Source organism: Humulus lupulus, chromosome 4 (genome assembly GCF_963169125.1).
Source record: "Humulus lupulus chromosome 4, drHumLupu1.1, whole genome shotgun sequence".
Taxonomy (NCBI): Eukaryota; Viridiplantae; Streptophyta; class Magnoliopsida; order Rosales; family Cannabaceae; genus Humulus; species Humulus lupulus.
Genome location: NC_084796.1, coordinates 202,494,705 through 202,516,296, shown reverse-complemented (window position 1 = coordinate 202,516,296; position 21,592 = coordinate 202,494,705). Strand labels below are relative to the sequence as shown.

General features: G+C 39.9%; 1 protein-coding gene across 1 annotated transcript in view; it reads left to right on the top strand.

The window, feature by feature from the left end:
- Positions 1-3,429, top strand: part of LOC133832808 (alpha,alpha-trehalose-phosphate synthase [UDP-forming] 1-like) — a 41,861-nt gene extending 38,432 nt beyond the window's left edge. Inside the window, exons 4-11 of the mRNA XM_062263102.1 lie at positions 148-249; positions 782-932; positions 1,219-1,307; positions 1,622-1,670; positions 1,985-2,085; positions 2,280-2,467; positions 2,677-2,794; positions 2,964-3,429. Of these exons, the coding sequence (XP_062119086.1) occupies positions 148-249; positions 782-932; positions 1,219-1,307; positions 1,622-1,670; positions 1,985-2,085; positions 2,280-2,467; positions 2,677-2,794; positions 2,964-2,972 (807 nt within the window). The 3' untranslated portion in view covers positions 2,973-3,429. The remainder of the gene's footprint in view (positions 1-147; positions 250-781; positions 933-1,218; positions 1,308-1,621; positions 1,671-1,984; positions 2,086-2,279; positions 2,468-2,676; positions 2,795-2,963) is intronic.
- The last annotated feature ends 18,163 nt before the right edge of the window (positions 3,430-21,592 follow it).

Sequence of the window (21,592 nt, the reverse complement as noted above, 5' to 3'; positions counted from 1 at the left end):
CATTTCACATAGTACATAATACATAATCATTTGTACATTGATGTGGTGTAATGCATTAGTTTTAATATTTTCAAGCTGAGTTTCTTTACTTCATTATTTATTGTGATGCCTGCATTCCCTTCTTTCCATTTGGATGTGGAACTACAGTTTCCAATTGGCATAGACTCTGACCGGTTTGTTCGAGCTTTGGAAATTCCTCAAGTCAAGGAACACATGAAAGAACTGAAAGAGAGATTTGCTGGTCGGAAGGTAGTTGACCTACAACTTTTGGTTTCTTTGATAAACAATATGGTACATGTTTGGCTTGAAATAGAGGCATGCAAAATTATTTCCCAAAGAAGGGAGCCTACTAGGCTAGCTTGTCTACTAATAAGACTTGTTTTTCTGCTAATAATTAGATATGGCTGCAGTTTAAGATCTGTTTTGTTCAAATTCTCTTGCAATCTTTAGGTGTTTTCTAGTTATCTGTTTTCTTTATTCAAATTGCATTGGCTGAAGTGAACAGGTTCAACCAACTCGCATGGAATTCTTGACTTTAATATATATACAAACAAATGAGTTTTCGCCTCTAGTTTATTTTTTAACTTCTAATATTGCTCCTACAAGGTCTGAGGTTCGAGCCCCTCCTCGACACCTACATAGCAACTGCTATAATTTTCTGGTCACAACCAGAACAGATGTTCATGAGTTATTTTGGTGTTTCAGCAATGTATCTACATGAATTTGCCTTTCACAATTCTGGTTCCCTAATTTCCTATCATTGCTGTTAAACTATGGACAGGTGATGCTGGGGGTTGATCGTCTTGACATGATCAAAGGAATTCCACAAAAGATTTTGGCTTTCGAAAAATTCCTAGAGGAAAATCCAAGCTGGCGTGATAAAGTAGTTTTACTTCAAATTGCCGTGCCAACCAGAACAGATGTTCCAGAATGTATGTTCATGATCAAAATATGTTCCTACTCTAATTTGACTTTGCAGTAACCACTGTCTGATGGATGATAATACTCATAACTGCCTCTTCTATCTGTAGTTTATTTTCTAATGTTATTTCAATCATTTGACTATGGGTAGTTTTTCTGAGTTGGAAGTTAGTCATGCTGAAACAAAAGCATGTGGTGCTATAACATTCATTTCTACTCTATTAAATTAATCTCATCTTGATGAAGCTTTAAAATAATACAGTTATTTATTTATCTATTTACTATTGTTTGTTACAGATCAAAAGCTTACAAGCCAAGTTCATGAGATTGTGGGACGCATTAATGGGAGATTTGGAACTCTTACTGTTGTTCCCATACACCATTTGGTTTGTCTTTTTTATATATCATGTAAATTAGAGACACTGTTTCAAGTGATCTTCTTTGTTCTGTTTTAATCACTTTCCCAACCTTCAAAAGACATTTTAGTGAAAGAAAAATCAAACAAAAAGAAGAATAAAAGGTCTGAGTTCAGGTCTTTTTAAGCAACAACATTTGATTAATATATGTTTTGAAACTGCAATTTAGTCAAATATTATGTATGTTATGTTTCTGTCTCTCATTTTCTTTGAACCTGATTTTCTTACAATTTTGTTCAATGATTATTTCAAGACTGCTAAACCATTTTGTCTTCCTTGTACAGGACCGATCTCTTGACTTTCATGAATTGTGCGCTCTGTATGTTGTTACTAGTACTCATTTTTGTTTTGTAAAAAAACCGTTAATCAATTTTGTCTTAGATAAGTAAATTGTTCCTAGGCTGCCTAGTTTGTAGTGATTCCTATGGTAACTCAATCATGTAATACATTAATATGGTGAAACAACAGAAGGCAATTGTGCCTTCAATTAATTAATTTTGTTTACCATGAGTAACTCAATTGCTATTTCTTTTTCCGGTGCAAATTTTATATATATATATATGTATATATAAAAATAAATATAGATATTTTTCATTTCTGTTTATATGCATGTAATTTTGTTTATTTGTTTGTTTTTCCTTGTTTAGATGTTGCACTTGTTACTTCTCTTAGAGATGGAATGAATCTTGTGAGTTATGAGTTTGTTGCTTGCCAAGCATCCAAGAAAGGAGTCCTCATTCTGAGTGAGGTAATTTAACTTTATATTTTCTCTGAGTTTGCATGGTAGGTTTTTTCCATTGTTAAATTCATCAGAAAAGCTTAAATTATCAATAAAAAAAAAGAAAAAGGAAAAAAGGAATACTTTGTTGTGAATTATGTTCAACGCATTGTCTTCATAGTTCTTCGGGCTTGCATCTTCTTGTTTATTCCATTTAAATTTAGTTTGCAGGTGCAGCACAATCGCTCGGTGCTGGTGCCATTTTAGTAAATCCATGGAATATCACAGAAGTTGCTGCTTCCATTGCTTATGCTTTGAATATGCCAGCTGATGAAAGAGAAAAGAGACACCAGCATAATTTCATGCATGTAACAACTCATACATCTCAAGAATGGGCTGCAACCTTTGTTAGGTATGCTCATATATAGCATTAGCATTAGCATTAGCATGTATGATTTATAGATAATGAAACCTTCTCAATGTGGAGATTGACATGTATTCTAGGATTTCAAATTTCACTTATGTTCTAAGAAGCAAAAATATTTATCTGTTCATACCAGCTAGTGTTTCTTTTTCAGGCTTTATTCTAATCTAGTGTCATTTGTTGTTTCTCCATTTCAGTGAACTTAATGATACTATTGTGGAAGCTCAACTGAGGACTAGGCAAGTTCCACCTCTACTTCCTATGAAAGAAGCTGTTGATCACTATTTGGAATCCAATAATAGATTGCTTATACTGGTAGGCATCTTTCTCTTGCTACACTTTACATGCTGGAATTTTATATGATATCTGTTTTTCATTTCTATATTTTCATTTTCCATGTTCAATTATGTACAAATTGGGTAAGTGAAGTAAAACTTATCAAGTGACAGTGTGTTAATTTGTGTAATTTACTTTTTTTTTTCAGATGGAATAACAAATATACTGGTAGAAATGAATGTTTTAGCACCACATGCTTTTGTTTCATAAGTTTGGTTTACCCACATCGTGAAAATATTGTGGGTAATCAACCAACTTATGAAGAGTTAGTTGAACGACTTAATGATACAACTTCCCGCCTTAATGCTACTAACGAACAACTTAGTGTAGTTGTGGATATACTTCGTCATAACAATTTGATGGCACCGCCTCCACCACCTCCAACAGACCAAGCTTCATATGCAAATTTAAGAGAGTCGCCATCTATTTCAGTTCGGGAGTCACAAGATGATTCTTAGTTTATTTACATTAATTTACTAAGGAATGAACTTTATGAATTTTTTTTTATTTTGGTAGGGGTAACCTTAAAATGATAACTTTATGATTTATTTTAGTATTGAACATTATAAAGAATTTTAGCATTAAACATTTTATTATTGAATGGTTTTTTTCTAGTTTATTTCTAATATATAACATTTATAAATAACTGTTATTATCTTTTACCTACACATAACCATTAAATTTGAACAAAATATAAATTGTGTAACAAACCAATAAAATAATGCTATGTGGGCTAATAAAATGACACCACGTAGGATGCCACATATGATGCCACGCAGAATGCCACGTAGGATGCCACATATGATGTCACATCATCAGACACGTAAAACTACAAAAACCATGTCAGCATACACATAGGATGCCATGTCATCAAACACGTCATCTGATTACTCATCAATTGATTTATAACTTAGTGGGGTCCACTGATTCTTTTACCTACCAGTGTTAATAAGTGTAGGTAAAGACTCTTTCCCCACTAACTTTTACCTACCAATCTCTACCAATTCAATATTGGTAGGTAAACCATGTTACCCACCATTAGGCTAGTTTTACCTACACTTACAATTGGTAGGTAAAGACCCCATTTTCTTGTAGTGAAAAAGAAAGATTTGGTCATTTCCTCCCATGTTCTAATAGACCTAGGTCTCAAAGAGTATAACCAGCTTTTGGCTTTGTCCTTCAAGGAGAAATGGAAGAACTTTAGTCACACAAAATCGACATTTTCGGCTCGGTTATAGAACGTGGCTACTACCTCCTCAAATTCTCTAATATGCACGTATGGGCTTTCATTTTCCATTCCATGAAATATGGGCAGGAGTTGAATCATGCCAGGTTTAAAGTCTAATGCGGGCATATTAGGAGGGAATATAATACATGAAGGCGTGGAAGTGCAAGTAGGATGGAGGTAGTCATTGAGAGTTCTTGGTTGGATTTCATCATTGCGAGCCATTGTGAATGGATTATTATCAACTAAAGTTTGTGGAGAAGCAGGAATGGTGGAAGGAGTTCCGAAAGGAGTGGTGGATGAATTGGAAGAAGTTTCACTAGAAGTTTCGTGATGATTCATCCACTCTCGGAAATCATAATTAAATTTATTTATTTGTTTTTTTTTTGCTAAACTTGTTCCTAGAAAGATTAGAATAAGCTTGGTTTTCTTATAGTAATAAGTTCAAAAACGTAATAGTGCAAATGTATATGATTGAAATGTTCCTAGGTTAATTGGGAAGGTTGCTAATGTACTGCTTTAGACTCACACTTGCCTAAACAGAACTCCCTGGGGCTCCTAGGTAAGTGTGGGGGGTAACGCTATCACAAACCTTATTAACAACCAATCTTTCTAAACAGAACAATATCGGTTTTTACCATTTGTAATATTACACAATTGTTCTCAATACTAAGTGTTTTATGATTGAAATTTTATGAACAATTTTATGCAATTTTATGTTTTTTTTAAAAACCTAAATTCTAAGAAAAACTAAGGCAAAATTAAAGAAAAGCCTAAATTAAGGAACCTAAAGCAACAAAATAATCAACACAAAAATAAAGTAAAGAGAGGAAGGAACCTACTTAACAATATTCATCAAAGAAGATATACTTTTTTTTTTAGGAAGTAAAGATAAGAACGACAATCTTATTATTATTATTTTTTTACAAATATTTCTTCAACTAAGAAAATTAAAAAAAAATTAAGAAAAATAAATGAAATTATGATTAACTAAAAAAAAGAAAATAAAATTAGATAACTAATTGTTTTATTGTTTAATATATATAAGTTTTTTTTTATATATATGTATAAAAATTTATCCGGAAAGAAAAAGAAAAGAGAAAAAAATATATGTACTTATATATATGTATATGTTTATATATATATATATATCAATTTTTTAGAATTTTTTTTCAAATATATAACTAAACTCTGCATTTTTAGATATTCAAATTAATTAAAAATTAGCAAATAATAATAAAAAAAGTACAACACACACAAGTAGAAGAACACTGTCCTAACAAAACATTCATACCAACAAAATTACAAATAAAGTTACTATCATCTTGGTAAAAGTTCCACTAAAACTTTTGAAAAAAAACTACCTCCCCAGCAACGGCGCCAAATTTATTTAACGCCCAAAATATGACAACCACTTAGCGATAGTTGTAGTAAAAGTTGGACGGTCGATCCACAAGGAGGTAACCTAAAACCAAAAGATTAATAGAAAAATAACACAAAAAGTTAGTAACATGAAATAACTAGAAATGGAAATGAAAAAATAGATTTGAGATGTTTTTGTTGTTTTTTTGGTGAAATGATAAAATGAGACAAGTGAAATAAAAATAAGATGTACTCAAGAGTTGAAAAGTAGAAAGGTTTCAAGAATCATCCATATGCTTGTTTAGTTACTTGATTTACAAAACTACACAAGTAAATAGTTTACATCCCAACATTTACTTGGAAAATCTAACATTAAAGTCCATATTATTTGTTAACAAAAATCCATTTGAGTTATAAAGTTATTTACTTTAGGAGCACAATGTTAATCTTATGAAAAATATAAAAATAACAAAACACCCAAGGGCACTAATACAGTAGAAGATTAGACATAAAATTATGTATCAATATTACTTTTACTAATTAAAAACACATAGAAAGAGCATGACTAATCCTATATATTATTATCACAAGTAAATAAAGATAACAAAATGAAGATGAGGTTGAACTAACATAAACAAGTCAAATGCATTATATTCAGAACATAGTAAATCAAAGTAGCAAAATAACATCACTAGCATATAGAATCATCCCTAACCTTCCTAGAAAAATTAGGCCATTATGCTCATCATTCTCACAAAATTCTAAGAAGAAAGTATGAGAAGAAAGTGAGTAGAAATTTTGCTATAGTTTCTTTACACCTAAAATTACATATCAAATGTGAAAGAATAATCCCTATTTATAGAAGAAGAAAATGACTAAAAAGAAATTAAACTACAAATGAGGTTTACAAAATAAATATGAAATATTAATAATAAAATATGATTTTGAAAAATCAAATCTTATTATTAATATTAACTTAGCTATTTTAGTGAATGATCATTGTTATACCCAGATTTCGAGCTATGTTAAATATGACCTCGAAAGTTGGATTCGCAGCAAATGAACTCGTATAGTTTGAAGTATGCTCCAGGATTGAGTATCGAGCCTGCAAGACATAGACGACCTCGAGTATGGTGACCTCGAAGTGTTCATGATCTCGAAAGGTAGCTCCGGAGACGCATCCATCCTCAGGGATGACCTCGGATCAGGGGTCCCGAGCTCGACACACATACGATCTCGAAAGCTGACGAGAAACCTGGGAAGCTAAGGCCTTGGAGATATATGATAAAAACCTTGAATATCTACAAGTGTTGTCCATACGAGATGTAATCCTCATTTATTACTATAAATCCCCTAGAATCGTGGGATATTATTTGATCAGTTATACGTCCCTTGGTCTTCAGGGGACGTTTCCTTTTATATTTGATTATAGGCATTTAAAGCCATTAATTTTATATACAAAAAGAGTAACTACCCAAAATATGTGGGATAGTATTCTGCAGCCTTCTCTATAAATAGAGAGGTCATGCACCATTGTAATGGACGGAAATTCTGAACCTTGAGAGAAAACTCTGAAGAATTCATGCTGAAGAATTTTCAGAGATAATCTTGAGTTTAATAACAGAGACTCGTGGACTAGGCAGATTTAACTGCTGAACCACGTAAAAATCGTGTGTTTGTATTGTCGCATTTTAATCGGTCATTATCAGTTATTGTTTACGTGCTCTTCTTTCACTGCTGACGAAAAACGGCGTCAACAGTCATCATATACACTTTTCTAAATTAATACAAAATGTGAGCTTTAAAACTCAAAATGAAATGTTAAGGCCCAAAATGCATAAGAAAATGGGCTGGTGGGTGGCTGGTGGCATTGACCAATCACAGCCAATCAAAGGAGGCCACGTGGAGCAGTTGGAGCTAAAGGCAAGGGTTGGACCAGTGGGGAGGCGCCACTTGTCACGGCTGGAGTTGAAGAAAGGACCAAACTTTGACCGAGTCAGGCATGGGTCAGGATGGGGGCTCGCAGGTCAGGATGGGGGCTCGCGGGTCAGCAGGTGTGGTCACAAGCGGGTCACTGGGCTGCTGGAGAGAGGTGGACGCGTGACGCGCGCTAGAGGCAACAGCTGGGCATCTTGGCGACGTGTGGCGAGCTGCAAGGATGACACCCTGCGCCTGGAAAGCAAAAGGAGCTGGAGAGGATACGGGCCTCGGCTGCGATTTGGGTTTTCTCCTTTCAAAAATGTCACATTTCCTTTCTTTCTTCAATTTTATTTATTTATTTCTTCTTTCTTTTTATTTTCTTTGTTTCCAAGTGCCAAAAATACCAATTAAATCCTACAAAATAAACAAACTAAATTAAAACTAAATACTTTCATTTATTAATTAAATCATATTAATTCCATGAAAGTATTAATTAAAACCTAATTTATTTTAACTATTAAAATCAATAAATGTGTATTTTTGGGCACTAATTAATTACTTATTTTTTCATCAAATATTTTGTAGGTCTCTAAATCATTAAAATTGACAATTTAATATTTTGGTTATTGTATGTGATATTAATTTTCTGTCATTTTTTTTTTGTTGGATTTAATTGTCCATTGATATGGATGATCTCTAATTTTGAAACGAGGATTTACTTGTATAACACGTGTGTTGTTGATGTAATATCATTGACAAATATTTAAAGTGTCTTCCGAGGCATGATATCAACTTCAAAAATTGTAGTTTGTGCGTCTTTATTTCCCTGCATCAAAACTAATTGTGTAATATTTAAAAAAAATGTATGGAAACTAATAATATTTTGTAAAGATGACTAAATTATTAAAATATATTATCTCTTTATCATTTAACGTCATATTTTGGTTTTTTTTTCCACGTTTGTTTGTACAACTGATTTTTAGCAATTATCATCTTAATTGTCCAATTACTTGTAAATTGATCGATATCATTTATTGATGTGTGCAACTTGTGATTTTATTTTCTTCACTTTTTTAAGATATACTAATTTTAGATTTTTATTATTATAAAGTATTAATTTTAATTAATAAAATTCCAAAACATTGGAAAATTATATTTAATGATAAGTTTGGATATTGTTGATAGTAAAATTTATAATAATAGTTGAATAATTGAAATTATGTAATAGAATGTAAATACATGCATTAAATTAATTTAATCTTGACAGTGTTAGTAATTTTGTAGATATAATGGTTGTGTTTGGTAAAATTTTTATTTTTTATTTTCTTAAACATGAAAATAGAAATATTGTTTTCATTTTTGTTTTTTGATTTTTTAAAAATAAAAATGTGTTTGGTAACTACTTTTGTTTTTTATTTTTAAAAACAAAAACATAAAAAATGTATTTGGTAACTTATATATTTGGTAAATAGTTTTGGAAATCATCGATGCTGGAGGAGGAAAGAAGCCCAAGGTTACTCGGGTGAAAAGGAAAAGAAAAGAAGCCCAAAGTTACCCGGGTGAAGAGGAAAAGAAATGAGAAACTGTTTAAAAAATAATTAAAAGTAAGAAAAATGTGTTTTCAAAATTTGATAAAATTTAATGAAAATTTAAAAAAGTAAAAAATGAAAATAGATTTACCAAACAAACTTTCCAATTTTAATGTTAATTATATATATTTTATCATTTTATTTAAGTAAAACAAAAAATATTCATAACTTTATTTTAAAAAAGTTTTTTTTTTGTTGACAAAATTATTAATTTTGAAAATAATTTTCTTAAAACCATTTTGGAGAAAAGTTTTATTTCAATAGTGAAATAACTATACTCTATAATATTTTTTTGCTTCTTTTTATAAAATATTCTTAACATAAGAATAATTTCAAGCTATATGAAAGGAGGGTATTATTGTTTGATTAAATTGTAAACTTCATTAAAAAAAATATTTTTTTGACAAAATTTATAAAATTATTTGTCGTTTTTTAAAATGGTTTTGGGAAAAAAATTTATTTCAAAAGTGAAATAACTTTATTCTGTAATATTTTATGATTATTTTTATAAAATTTTAGAAACATAAAATAATTTTAATATATATAAGAGAAGGGTATTATTGTTTGATTAAATTGTAATATTAACTTTCTCAATTATTTGGTATTGATTGAATAATTAAAAAAATCAATTAATAATTAAAAAAATCCTTTAAAATTAATTGATTTTAGAAAATGTCTCAAAATCTACATTATTATTTACTACTTGTATTTTTTTTAAATAATTAATATTTTTTTACTTCTTATTCCAATCACGAGTTAATTGGACCACAATATTATTAATTAAGTATTTTTTTACTTAGTAATTTAATGAATATTTAATAAATGCAAATCAAATAATTCAAATACATACCTTAAGCTGGTATATTTTCATAAGTTACTTTACGTTTTACATTTTTCTTTACATACGTTTTACCTAAAATTTAATCAACCTTAAAATATGTTTTTCCTTTCACAATTTTAAGAAGGTGATGTGATTTTTTAAGGGTTTCATTTTTCCCTTTTTCTCCTTGAGTAAAGATAATTATAATATAGATATTTAAAATGGGAAAAGAGACTCCAAATTTGAATTAAAATATTATTTTTCTTTTTTGACAACCTTAAGACCAATCTCTATTATATTTTGGTGTTTTTTTTTTAAATGTTGTAAATAGTGTTTTATATTTATTTGTTTCTTGATACATATAAATAGTATAAAATTAATAATTGTATACAAAAGGAAGATAATAAAGTGACCAAATATATTCTATATACTATTTAAAAATATTATATATATATATATATAATATGAACTAATTAATGATAAAAACTATTAACTTAATACACGATTAATTTTTTACATAAAATACTATTTTTTTTTAAATTGATTAAATTGGTTTTTTTAAAAGATAGAGTTAAATTTAGAGATTTTTACATAAAATACTCATTTTCGCTAAAATTTACGTTTTTACAGTCAAACATTTTTTTTTTCAATTTTACAGTTGTAAGGAAATTTTTACATTTTTACGGTTTTGTCTTTTTTCTATTTTTTTTATGTTGTTTTCACGTTTTTTTTTTTTTTTGATGTTTAGTTATTCTGATATACATATTGTTTTTTTGTTATTTTTATTCAGTGACTTATTTTTAAGGGAAATTTTGATATATACGGAACATAACAAAAAAAATTCGAAATTTACAGTATTCCCAATTTCCTACAAAATTACGGTAAAATCTAAGCCCACAAGGCCAAAACCCAATACCACATATACGGAAGACCCCAACCCACAAACCTAACCCATTACAACCCTGCCCATCTTTTTGTAACATGTTGTCTTCAACCTATTTTCAGAGTTCTTCAAAGAATAAAAAACATTCAAAAACCATATATTAGAGCTTACAAATTCGAGAAGTTAGGGTAAAATCAGAAATTTTCTTTTGCAATCTACTGCGAAATTTCTGAATCGATGGGTCTACAAAAACAACTACACGACATCTATTATGTGGTAAGTTTCCTTGTTCTTCTATTTTGTTCTTGGAACATGTTGCATCTAGAATAGATAATTAGTTGGAGTTTATAACTTTCGAAAATCACTAAGACAATCTAGCAAAAACATATATTTTAACATATTTCTCCACAGAATCATATACAAATTTTACCATAGAAACAATTGAAAACCTTTTATAAAAAAAAAACTGTTACAATATTGTAACGACCCAAATTCGCTAATAAGGCTTAAGGGCCTTGATTAGCATGCCAGGAGGGCACGATGGGATTTATGTGTGATTTTATGAGTTAAATGCATGGTTATGATTTAAAGCATGTTATATGACTAATTGAACATTGAGATGCATGACTACGTGGTTAGTATGCATGTTAGGTGAAATAATTACGCATGTGGACCCCGTTTACATGATAGGGGTAAATTGGTAATTTTAGCCCGCTGAGGGCATATATGTGATAATTGTATTCTGTGAATTGTACCACGTGAGTGTGGTGTTATTATGGCGATGCACGTGCCTAGACGGTCCTAGAGAGCTAGCTAACTCTAGAGTCGCAACGGGGTTTCTATAGCCGGCTCGGGAGGAGCCTAGGGGTACCTCGGGAATTTTATGGTTAAGCTGAGATTTAGCGGGTAATGGTTATTGGAGATTTAGTAACCTGGGTAACCATTTGTTACTGCTGAGAGTAACAAGTTTTAGAAAGAAAATGGTAGATATGAAATAGAAATGAAAGGGCTTATGTGCCCTTGAGGTTTAGTTGGGAAAGGATAGGCAAGGAGGGGCAAAATGGTCATTTGGTTGGGAATTAGATAAATGGCAGCTGGGTTATATGGGGTACACGGTTTGGGGCTTAGTTATTTTTGTCATTGATTGGTTTTGTTAAAAATAAAGAGAAGAAAAACTAAAGAGAAGGAAAGTTAGGGCAATGAGAAGAAGAGGAAGAAGAAGAAGAAGAGAAGTGAAGGAGCTGAAATTTGGAGACTTAGGAGATGAATCAAGGGAGCTTAAGATGGGATTCTCTTCTTAAGGTAAGGATTTATGCATATTTAAGTTTGACTTTGTTTAGTGTTTACCGAGTTTTTCGGAAACGAATACGAACGGAATAATAAAAAGATAAGAACTGTAGAAGTGCAGAAATGTAAATAAACAAACAGTGTTTTTACGTGGTTCAGGCGTTAACGAGCCCTAGTCCACGAGTCGATGTTATTATACTTGTAGAGAATAACAGTTGAACAGCTGGTGTACAAGAAACTCACAACCTCACAGTGTTTCTCTCGGGTTCTCTTGGAGAAGATGAAGCTAGAGAGATTTTAGTAGAGTTCTTGCTATGTGATTTGTTGGCCGTCCCCACTATCGTAAAATGAGGGGGTCTTTATAGCTAGGGTTTTGGATTAGGGTTTTTCTCTACTCACATGAGTCTTAATTACACCAACCATAAATAGGGGATACAATTACCGTAGTCGCCTGGCTACCAGGCTCTATGTGGGTATATTTACGTGAAAGTATGGGGAATGCACAAAGGCAGCCGTCTTTTCCAAGTTGTCAGCGGAACAGTAGGCGAAATGGTACTTTTAGGCGTGCTGGGATGTGTGCGGCCTTGACCTGTCGGGCGTGTCAGGCGGGATCCTGTGTCAGGCGGATATCATTCCAACTATGCCTCCTCCATGACTCGACCGCTCGGTCTTGTTCCGTGCGAGGCATGGAACTGTTTCCGCGAAGGCAACCTGAAGAGCTTCTCCTGGAAGGAGCTTCCCTGAAGGATATCCCTTCGGGAGTCTGGGAGAGTTGACGAGCTTCCGTGTCGCGTTTGCTTGAAAGAGTAAGCCGGACACTAAACGGGAGAGGCGAAGCCTTTCTGTCCATCCGCGAGCTCTGGTCACCTACCGTGAAAGACTTTGATAATTCTGCTTCCTCGAGGATATCCATCTAAACGCTATCCGGAAATCTGGATAACATTTACCCCCCAAGGTCACGGAGCTTTGAGAGATCCGGGAGCTTGTACAGTCCTCCGGGTATTCTGGTTTCTAGATTAGGCGAGGGGTCACCTCCTGTGTTCCTGGAAGGGTTCCTTTTTCCCGCCTGAGTGTTAGTATGAAAAAGAAAGGAAATTTCTTCTGTTTGAACTCAAGTACTCAAGTGTGGCAAGGGCCACGCGTCATGCCGGGAATGGCTCTGTGACCAAGACGTGTGCGTGAGGCGACTGGCTGAGTATGCGTGCGTCAGGCATCTGAGTAATGATTTGACGGTTTTTAATGGTACACCGGGCCCGAGGTGGTATAATGATGGGAAATAAATACTTTATTCCCATCCGAGGAGTCATAAATAGGATCGGCGCTTCATCTCCAGCCGTCAGATCTGATGCATGCGGTATGGGAAGATCAGGACCGTCCATTTGCAGGATTCGAAAGGACTTCACTCCTGCTATAAAAACCAGGGAACGAACCTTTCTTCCTCTTTACGCTCTCAAATTCTCTATCTTTTGGATTTTCAGATTCCCAAACCTTCGAACTTTCAGGCTTCCAAGCTTCCATTCCTTCGAACTTGCCACTTCTTTTGGTAAGGAATCTAGAAACTTTTCTTTTGATTTGGCAGTGGGTTTGTTCGCCGAAGTTCAGGGTTTGAATCGCCGTTTGTCTTTGCAGCTTTTACTTCTCGCAATCGTGCTGTGCAGTGATCCGGTTACTCCTTCAATCTTCAACTACCCGAATACCAGTAAGTATTTCTACTTTGCTCTTTCCTCCCAAACCTTAGGTTGTTGGTAGTTGTTAGAGTTGAGTTTTCTGCCAGTATCGCCTATGTGCATGCGTGAATAGGGATTTGATAGGCATGCGATTGATGTGAGTCGATAAGTAATCTCTTTGCATGCTTTGACGATTTGCGTTTGGAAAGTCGTTCCTCGTCTTGCTTGTGCTGTTTTGGTTTGCTGTTTTAAGGCATAAGCATGAGCGCCTTTAGGGTGTCTTCCTCTGGGAAAACACTTCTCTTGGCGGGCTTAGGCTCGGAGTTTGAGTTTGGCTCCTTGCTGTCCTTCGGGTGGCATGGTGTCAACCCCTCGGCAAGCTCGGTGGGAGCCTCTCCAAGCAGTTTTCGGGGAGGGTCTCCCCGACGCCTTTGATACCGTTAGGGTATGACAAGGGTGCTGACTGCTTAGAGTGTTTTCTTCTTTGTTTCTTTTGTTCAGTGACGAACACCTCAAAGGAACAAATCCTTGCCGCGGTAGAGGCTGAATCTGCCCAGGAGCAAGGTTCCCCTGTCGCTGGCGCAATGGGGAAAGGAAAGACTAAAGTGGTCGCGGCTAGCCCCCCGACTATTAACAGTTCAATCTGGGAGATGGACCAGAAGCCGAACCTGCTCAGGAACTATGGCATGCTGGAGCTGTACTCCTCAGAAGTAGGCCTGAAGAACATCCCAGGCCTGATGTGGCACCGTCTGTCGGTGCTGGGTGAGTCTGCTAGTCAAAGTCATGAGGGCTTTGGTGCCTGGAGCTGGGCACACATAGTGTGTGGGGCGCACTTGCCCCTAAGAAGTTATTTTGCCAATTTCTGTGTGAAGGCGGGGATTGCCCCCTTCCAGTTGATTCCCCCCAGCTACAAGCTCCTAGCGGGGTGGTACATCTTTTGCAAGTCCCGGGACCTGGAGGCCCCTACCCCGGAGGAGGTGCTATACTTCTATGGGCTGAAGTCTCAACCCATGAGAGGTCATCCAGACAAGGTGGGGTTTTACAGGCTGGAGAGGTACCCGGACGTGATGTGTCCTACCTGCCATACCGCAAGGGTTCCAGACCTCCGGGAGTACTGGTTCCTGACGACCGGCTTCCCATTGAAGAGGGTGCCAGCCCTATCTTTGGACTTCAAAGTCCCTGGTAAGTGCTCCTTCCTCTCCTTTTTAACTTTGTTTCTTTACGTTTGATTTGCCTTTCGGGAGGATCTCTAATGCTCGTTTTTTGGATTTTGCAGAAGTCGTCCCGCGGACACCTCGCTGTGCAGAGATGATAAGGAGGTCAAAATTATACGAAGGGCTCTCGGAGGAAGAGCTGAAAGTGGAAGGACTTGTGACCTCCGAATCTTTGAGGGAGTATGGGCTACTCGCCTCTTTCCAAAACATTGAGCCAGTGAGTGGAAGGGGGCAAAGTCAGGTGTCAGCCGACATCCGGGAGCAGATTGCCCTGGAGCTGTCCAAGGTGATCTGCCAAGCGGCCCGGGACGAGAATACTTTATCCCCTAGTTGGGCGGAGAGGTTCCCCGACCCCCAGCCGGAGGAAGAGGATATCGAGGCTCGCCACGCCGCAGCTTACCCCAACGAAGGGACTCCGGGGGCTGGTACCTCCGGGAGAGATAAGACTAGTTTTCGATTGATCCACACCCCCAGCCTATCTGAGGTTTCCCGGACCTCTCAGATGGGGTTCGATCCCCGCTTCCTTAGGCTAGATCCGCGCAGGATACCCTTTGACAGATATTGCGATAGGGTAGATGAGCTCCTCGGATGTTTGGATGACAGTAGTCCGCAAGAAGGCGTCACCATGGTTGACCCTTCTTCCCTCAGCATGTCATTCCCGGACTTCAAGGAGTACGGGAGCTTCCTGGAGCAGGAAGCGGTGTCTTGTTTCGCTCGGGGAAGGCCATCCACGTTTCTCGTGCATGGTCGTCCCTCTCAAACGTCTCTCTTTTTTGTTCCTTGTTCCCTGCTGGCGGACTTGCTTGTGCTTTTATATTGTTGATTGTCTTGTCTTCTGTTTATCTTCTTTCACATTGCTTGCTGGTTCGTTAACCTTGCTTCGTACGTTTCTTGCAGAATATCCCGAAGCCAGGATGTTGGGGAGAGTTACCTTACTCATCAAGAAAGCCGCCACCAGCCAAGATCCGTCCAAGGGGAAAGGACGAAAAGCCAGAGCCGGTAGGGGAGGTAAAGCTGCCACATCCAAGAAGACAGGTGGCGAGGCGCAAGTGTCCCCGGCGGTGGAGAGATCTCCTGCCAAGGGGCCTTCCGAGACTATGGCGACCTCGAGTAGTAGCAGCGACGGGGAAGGGCTTGTGTTCCCCGTGAAGACGACTGGGGTGAGCAAGCGTCCCGGAGGAGATGCTGAGGGCGCCAAGAAGAAACGCCTTAGACACTCTTCTCCCGGTCGAAGGCAACAACAACAACAACAACAACAACAGCAACCACAACAACAACAACAGCAACAACAAGAACAACAGAGACAATCACCACCGCCACAGCAGCAGCAACAACAACAGCCAAACCAGCAGCAACAACAAAGGCAATTACTTCCGCCGCCGCAGCAGCAAAAGCAACAGCAATAACAAAGGCAGTCACCTCCGCCACCGCAGCAGCAAAAACAACAGCAACACCAGCAACAACAACAGACCGGGGCGGTAGTGTCTTCCCTACCGTCCTTAATACCCCGTCTGCCTCCTCCTCCAGCCCAAAGGGAGTCCACCCTTTCGGGGTCTCCTTCTTCTCAGCAAACAAACCTTCCTCTGCCTGGCCTGAAGTCCACTTCCCTCAGAAACCAACCCGTTTCCCCGCTGCCCTCCTGGAGGGTGTAAGACAGGCCGATAATTTTTTGAAGAGGCGGTTGGAGGCTGAGAAGGCTGTTACTCAGGGAAGGGCAGACAACTTGTCTGCCGTGAAGAGAGCTGAGCTGGCCGAGGGGGTGAGATCCCTTCACCCGGCTGGAGCGGTTTTGGATGGCCCAGCCTTGGAGAAGAGGCTGGTGCCTAGGCTCGGACGTGCATTGGCACCGTTCGGAGCGGAGATGATGGAGGACATGGCCCTGAGCTTGTGTGACCTCAATTCTGAGAAATGGGCCATCAGTAGTAGTAAGGATCCGCTGTTGCTGACACATGCCGTGAAGCAGCAATTGTCCGGGGTAAGCCGTCAGTTGTTGTGTTTTGGGAGCATCTGTCTTAGCACATTTGGTTCTGCTTAACTCATTCTGTTGTCTTTCCTTGCAGGCCTCTCTGATCGCGGAACGCTCATTCCGGGAGGTGGGTGCAGTTCTGGTTCAGCTGGAGGAGAGCCAGGTGGCTCGCCAGGCCTTGGAGGCGGAGAAGCAGAAACTGACCCAACAGGTCGAGAGCATAAGGGGGGAGGCTTCGGAGAAGATTGACCAGGCCCGGCGCACGGCTGAGGAAGAGGCGGACAAGAAATATCTTGCCAAATATCGAGAGTACTGGGCCAGCGCAGAGAATGAGTTCAAACAGCGGTCGGATGACTTGAAGGCCGAAAACTCCAAGCTCCGGGAAGAGCTATCCCAAGCCAGGGTGGAGAAGGATACCTTGGAAGCCCGCTTGCAATCGAAAAATGATCTCCTCCTTAAGCGGCAAGAGGAATATGCCACTCTTCAGAATAAGCTGCACGAGGAAGAGCAATTTCATAAGAGGAGCAGGGATCTCGTGTCTATGCTGGAGTTGGGGCTCGCCGAGAAGGATAAAGAGATCGGAGCCTTGCAATTCACCACCAGGGGGCATGTGACCGAGAAGCAATCCGTGCTGAACCAAAATAAGGTGCAGCACAAGGAGATTGATTCTCTTAAGGGAGAGCGGGATGCATCCAAGGCCGAGATGGAAAAACTGAAAGCTCAATTAGCTGTCGCGGAGGCAAAGCTGGCAACCTCCGAGGCGGAGCGCTTGAAGGAGAAGGAGGATGCCGAGGTGGTACTGAACAGGACGATTAATATATCGCACGTGGTCCTCATGCATCAACTCTGGAAAATGAACCCGGAGGTACTAGGCTATCTGGGAGAGGATGCCGACGCCATGAGGGAGAAGCTACAGGTGTGGGATCAAGGCCCAGAGGTGTACGTCCAAACTTACAACATTGACGAACCTGCTGGAGCCCCTGAGGCAGGAGATCCCGGAGAGGCGGGGACCTCTGAACCTGCCCGTGATGAAGTTCCGCCTTCCAATGAGCCGACTCCGCCAGCCCCAGTTGAAACCGCTGACCTCGAGGCCTTGGATGTGGATACCGCTGCCACCCCCAATGCTTGAAGGGGCCTTATCTTTAATTATTTTTCATTTGTGTTTTTCTTTGGGGCGAAGCTCCCTGTACTCTTTTCTCATTGCAGACATATTTGCCATAATTATAGCATTCTCCTTTCTTTTCTGCCGAGTTCTTTGTTTAACTTTGCGTTTAGGGTAGACTTTTATACGGTAGAAACTGCTGTAGGGGCGCATGAGGTTTTGGTTCCAACGGCCAGAACCTATGCACTTCCAACTTGAAGCTCTAACGGCTGATGTCTTTTCCCACGTAGTTTCTAGGTTACGAAGGTTTCCTGGTTCCAACGGCCAGACTCCTTTCACCGTATTTCAGCTTTCCTAAGGCAAATAGCCAATCCCGGGACTTGTAGTTATACTGTTCGCTGGGATTGCTAAGGTGAGCCGTTCCATGGTGCCGGAACGGGAGTTCTTTTGGTGAGCGTCGCTAGACTTAAGGTTAGATCTTTGCGAAGCAAAACTAACTGTCGTTGCGAACCTCATGGTGGCTGACTTCAGGGACCTGGCATGGAGCCCTGCGAGGCAAGGCTCGTTGCGGTCGGGGAAATTGCCACGCCCACCATGTGCGATCCCGGAGCAGGGGCTTTGCGAAGCAAGGCCTGCTGTGAGTGGGGGATCGACCATATCTGCTCCTGGAGCTGAAGCTTGCAGTGGTCGAGGAGCTCGCCATGCATTATTTTGTGAGATCCGAAGCTGAAGCCTGCGAAGCAAGGCTTACAACGGTCGCGGATCTTGCCATCTTTCGCCTTGCGGGACCCGGAGCTGGAGCTTGCGAAGCAAAGCTCTACAGCGATCGCGGAGTATTCTGCAAAGGACTTGTCAGGGAGTTGGGGGTGTTTCGGCGTAGCTCTCTGAATGTGCCCCAACCCCCAGTCCTGTTCATCGCTGGGCTACACAGGAGATAATTTTCATGATGCATAATGGCAGACATTTCAATGGAAATTTTCACATAAACACATAATGCGCACATGACACGTAATGCAAGTATGTTTATGGCAACAAATTAACCTAAGCTTAACAATTTAAAAAATGCTAGCACATAAGTGGTGTTCTGTGTATGTTTTGTTCAAGGGGCGTATGGCTATGCCTTAGCCATGTATACCCCCCCAAGTGAGCGTGGGGTCCGGACGTCTCCGGACCGCGTGGTCACTTGTTAAAACGCAGCTTTGAACACAGGGATAAAAAATGCAGTAAAAGCGGAGTGAATCTCTCCGTGTTTCATTAAATTAGCCTGTTAGGCATGTGTTTTATAGCAGGGAGGATTATCTCCACATTTTACACTTTTGCTACGTCCACCAAGGACTTTCGACTAGATAGTCCGGGGCCTACTGATAGTAACGGCGGAGGTGCTCCGCGTTCCAGGCGCGCGGGACTTTAGATCCGTCGAGTGTCTTTAAGTGATACGTCCCATGGCCCACTTTTTCTTGTACTTCATAGGGGCCTTCCCAGTTGGGTCCGAGGACTCCCACTCCCGGATCCTGCGTAGCAGGAAATACTCTCCGTAGGACAAGGTCCCCAACTTCGAATGTACGGCTCTTGACTCTTGTGTTGAAGTGTCGGGCTATCTTGCCTTGGTACATTTTTAGTTGGACCTGCGACTGCTCCCGGAGCTCTTCGATCATGTCCAGGGACTCCTGGAGAAGGGCGTGGTTCCGGGTAGGGTCGTAGGTGTCCTGCTTATGAGAGGGGATCATAGTTTCTACTGGGATGACGGCCTCGCAACCGAAGGTCATGGAATAAGGTGTGTGCCCCGTCGAAGTTCTCTCTGTTGTGCGATAGGCCCAAAGTACTCGCGGAAGCTCTTCCGGCCAGTGAGCCTTGCAGGCTTGGAGTTTTTTCTTCAACGTGGTCTTTAAGATTTTGTTTACTGCTTCCACTTGCCCATTAGCTTGAGGTCTGGCGACTGCGGAAAAGCTTTTGATGATTCCATGCGAAGCACAGAAGTCCGTGAAATGTTCACTATCAAATTGCTTCCCGTTATCGGACACAATTTTTCGTGGAAGCCCAAAACGACACACTATATTACTGATGACAAAGTCCAGTGCTTTCTTAGACGTGACTGTGTTCATAGGTTCAGCTTCAGCCCATTTGGTGAAGTAGTCTACCGCGACTATGGCATACTTCACTCCGCCCCTTCCAGTTGGAAGGGAACCTACTAGGTCAATGCCCCAGACGGCGAACGGCCAGGGGCTGGTCATTAAGGTAATTTCTGTAGGCGGCGCTTGCGGAACCTTGGCGTACCTCTGGCACTGCTCACATTTTCTGACATAATCCACACAATCCTTCTTCATGGTGGGCCAGAAGTATCCTTATCGAAGGATCTTTTTGGAGAGGCTCAGCCCGGAGGTATGGTCGCCACAGAAGCCTCCGTGAACCTCATGGATGATGGCGCTGATTTCGGTTCCGGCAACACACCTAAGGAAGGGTATGGACAACCCCCTGCGGTAAAGCTTTCCATCCATAACCACGTATCGGGGAGCTTGATACTGGAGCTTTCTTGCGTCAGCTTTATCAGTGGGGAGCTCTCCGGTGGTGAGAAATCTGAGGATGGGTCCTATCCAGGAATGGGAATGGTCGATGATGGCATTTACCCTCTGTGTCTCGGTACTAGGTGCTTCTAAGTGCCCGATGGGCACTAGGCCATATTGTTCAATCTCCGGGTCTGTTGCAAGCTTGGCCAGCATGTCCGCGAGTGAGTTCTGGTCCCGAGGGACCTGGCGGATTTGGTAGCCTTTGAAATGCTGCAGGAGGCCGCGGGAGAGAGACACGTAGGCAGCCATTTTTTCGCCTTTCGTCTGGTATTCCCCGGATATTTGGTTTACCACAAGTAGGGAGTCGCTGTATACCTCGATTTTTTGGGCTCCGACTTCTCTGGCCAGTTGCAATCCAGCTAGCATGGCTTTGTGTTCTGCCTCGTTGTTGGACGCTGGGAACGCGAAACGGATGGCGCTCTGGAGCTGATGTCCTTGGGGAGATATTAGGATGACCCCTGCCCCAGCTCCTTTTTCATTTGAGGCTCCGTCTACATAGACCTTCCATGTGGGAAGTTCCGGGACAGGATCTTCCGGGAGGTCATTCATTCCTGAGCATTCCACAATAAAATCCGCGAGAGCTTGTCCTTTTATGGAAACACGTGGCTGGTAGTGGATGTCAAATTGGCTCAGTTCCATGGCCCATTTAAGCAATCTGCCAGAAGACTCGGGCTTCTGCAAGACTTGTCGGAGAGGGTGGTTGGTGAGTACTCTGATGGTGTGCACCTGGAAATAGGGCCTTAGCCTCCGCGAAGCGATTAGCAAGCAGAGGGAGAGTTTTTCGATCATTGAATATCTGGACTCGGCGTCCAGTAACCTCTTGCTTACGTAATACACAGGGAGCTGGATACGGCTGTCTTCCCGGACGAGAGCGGCACTCACGGCGTGCTCTGTCACAGCTAAGTATAAGAACAACGCCTCTCCTTCGACAGGTTTGGACAGAATGGGAGCTCGGGTTAAATGTTCCTTGAGGTGTTGGAAGGCTGCTTCGCATTCGGGGGTCCACTCGAACCTCTTGTTTCCTCGCAACACATTGAAGAAGGGGACACATTTGTCAGTGGCCTTAGATACGAAGCGGCTGAGCGCAGCTATCCTTCCGGTAACGCTTTGGACATCCTTATGCTTCCGGGGAGAAGGCATATCTATGAACGCCTTAATTTTCTCAGGGTTGGCCTCCA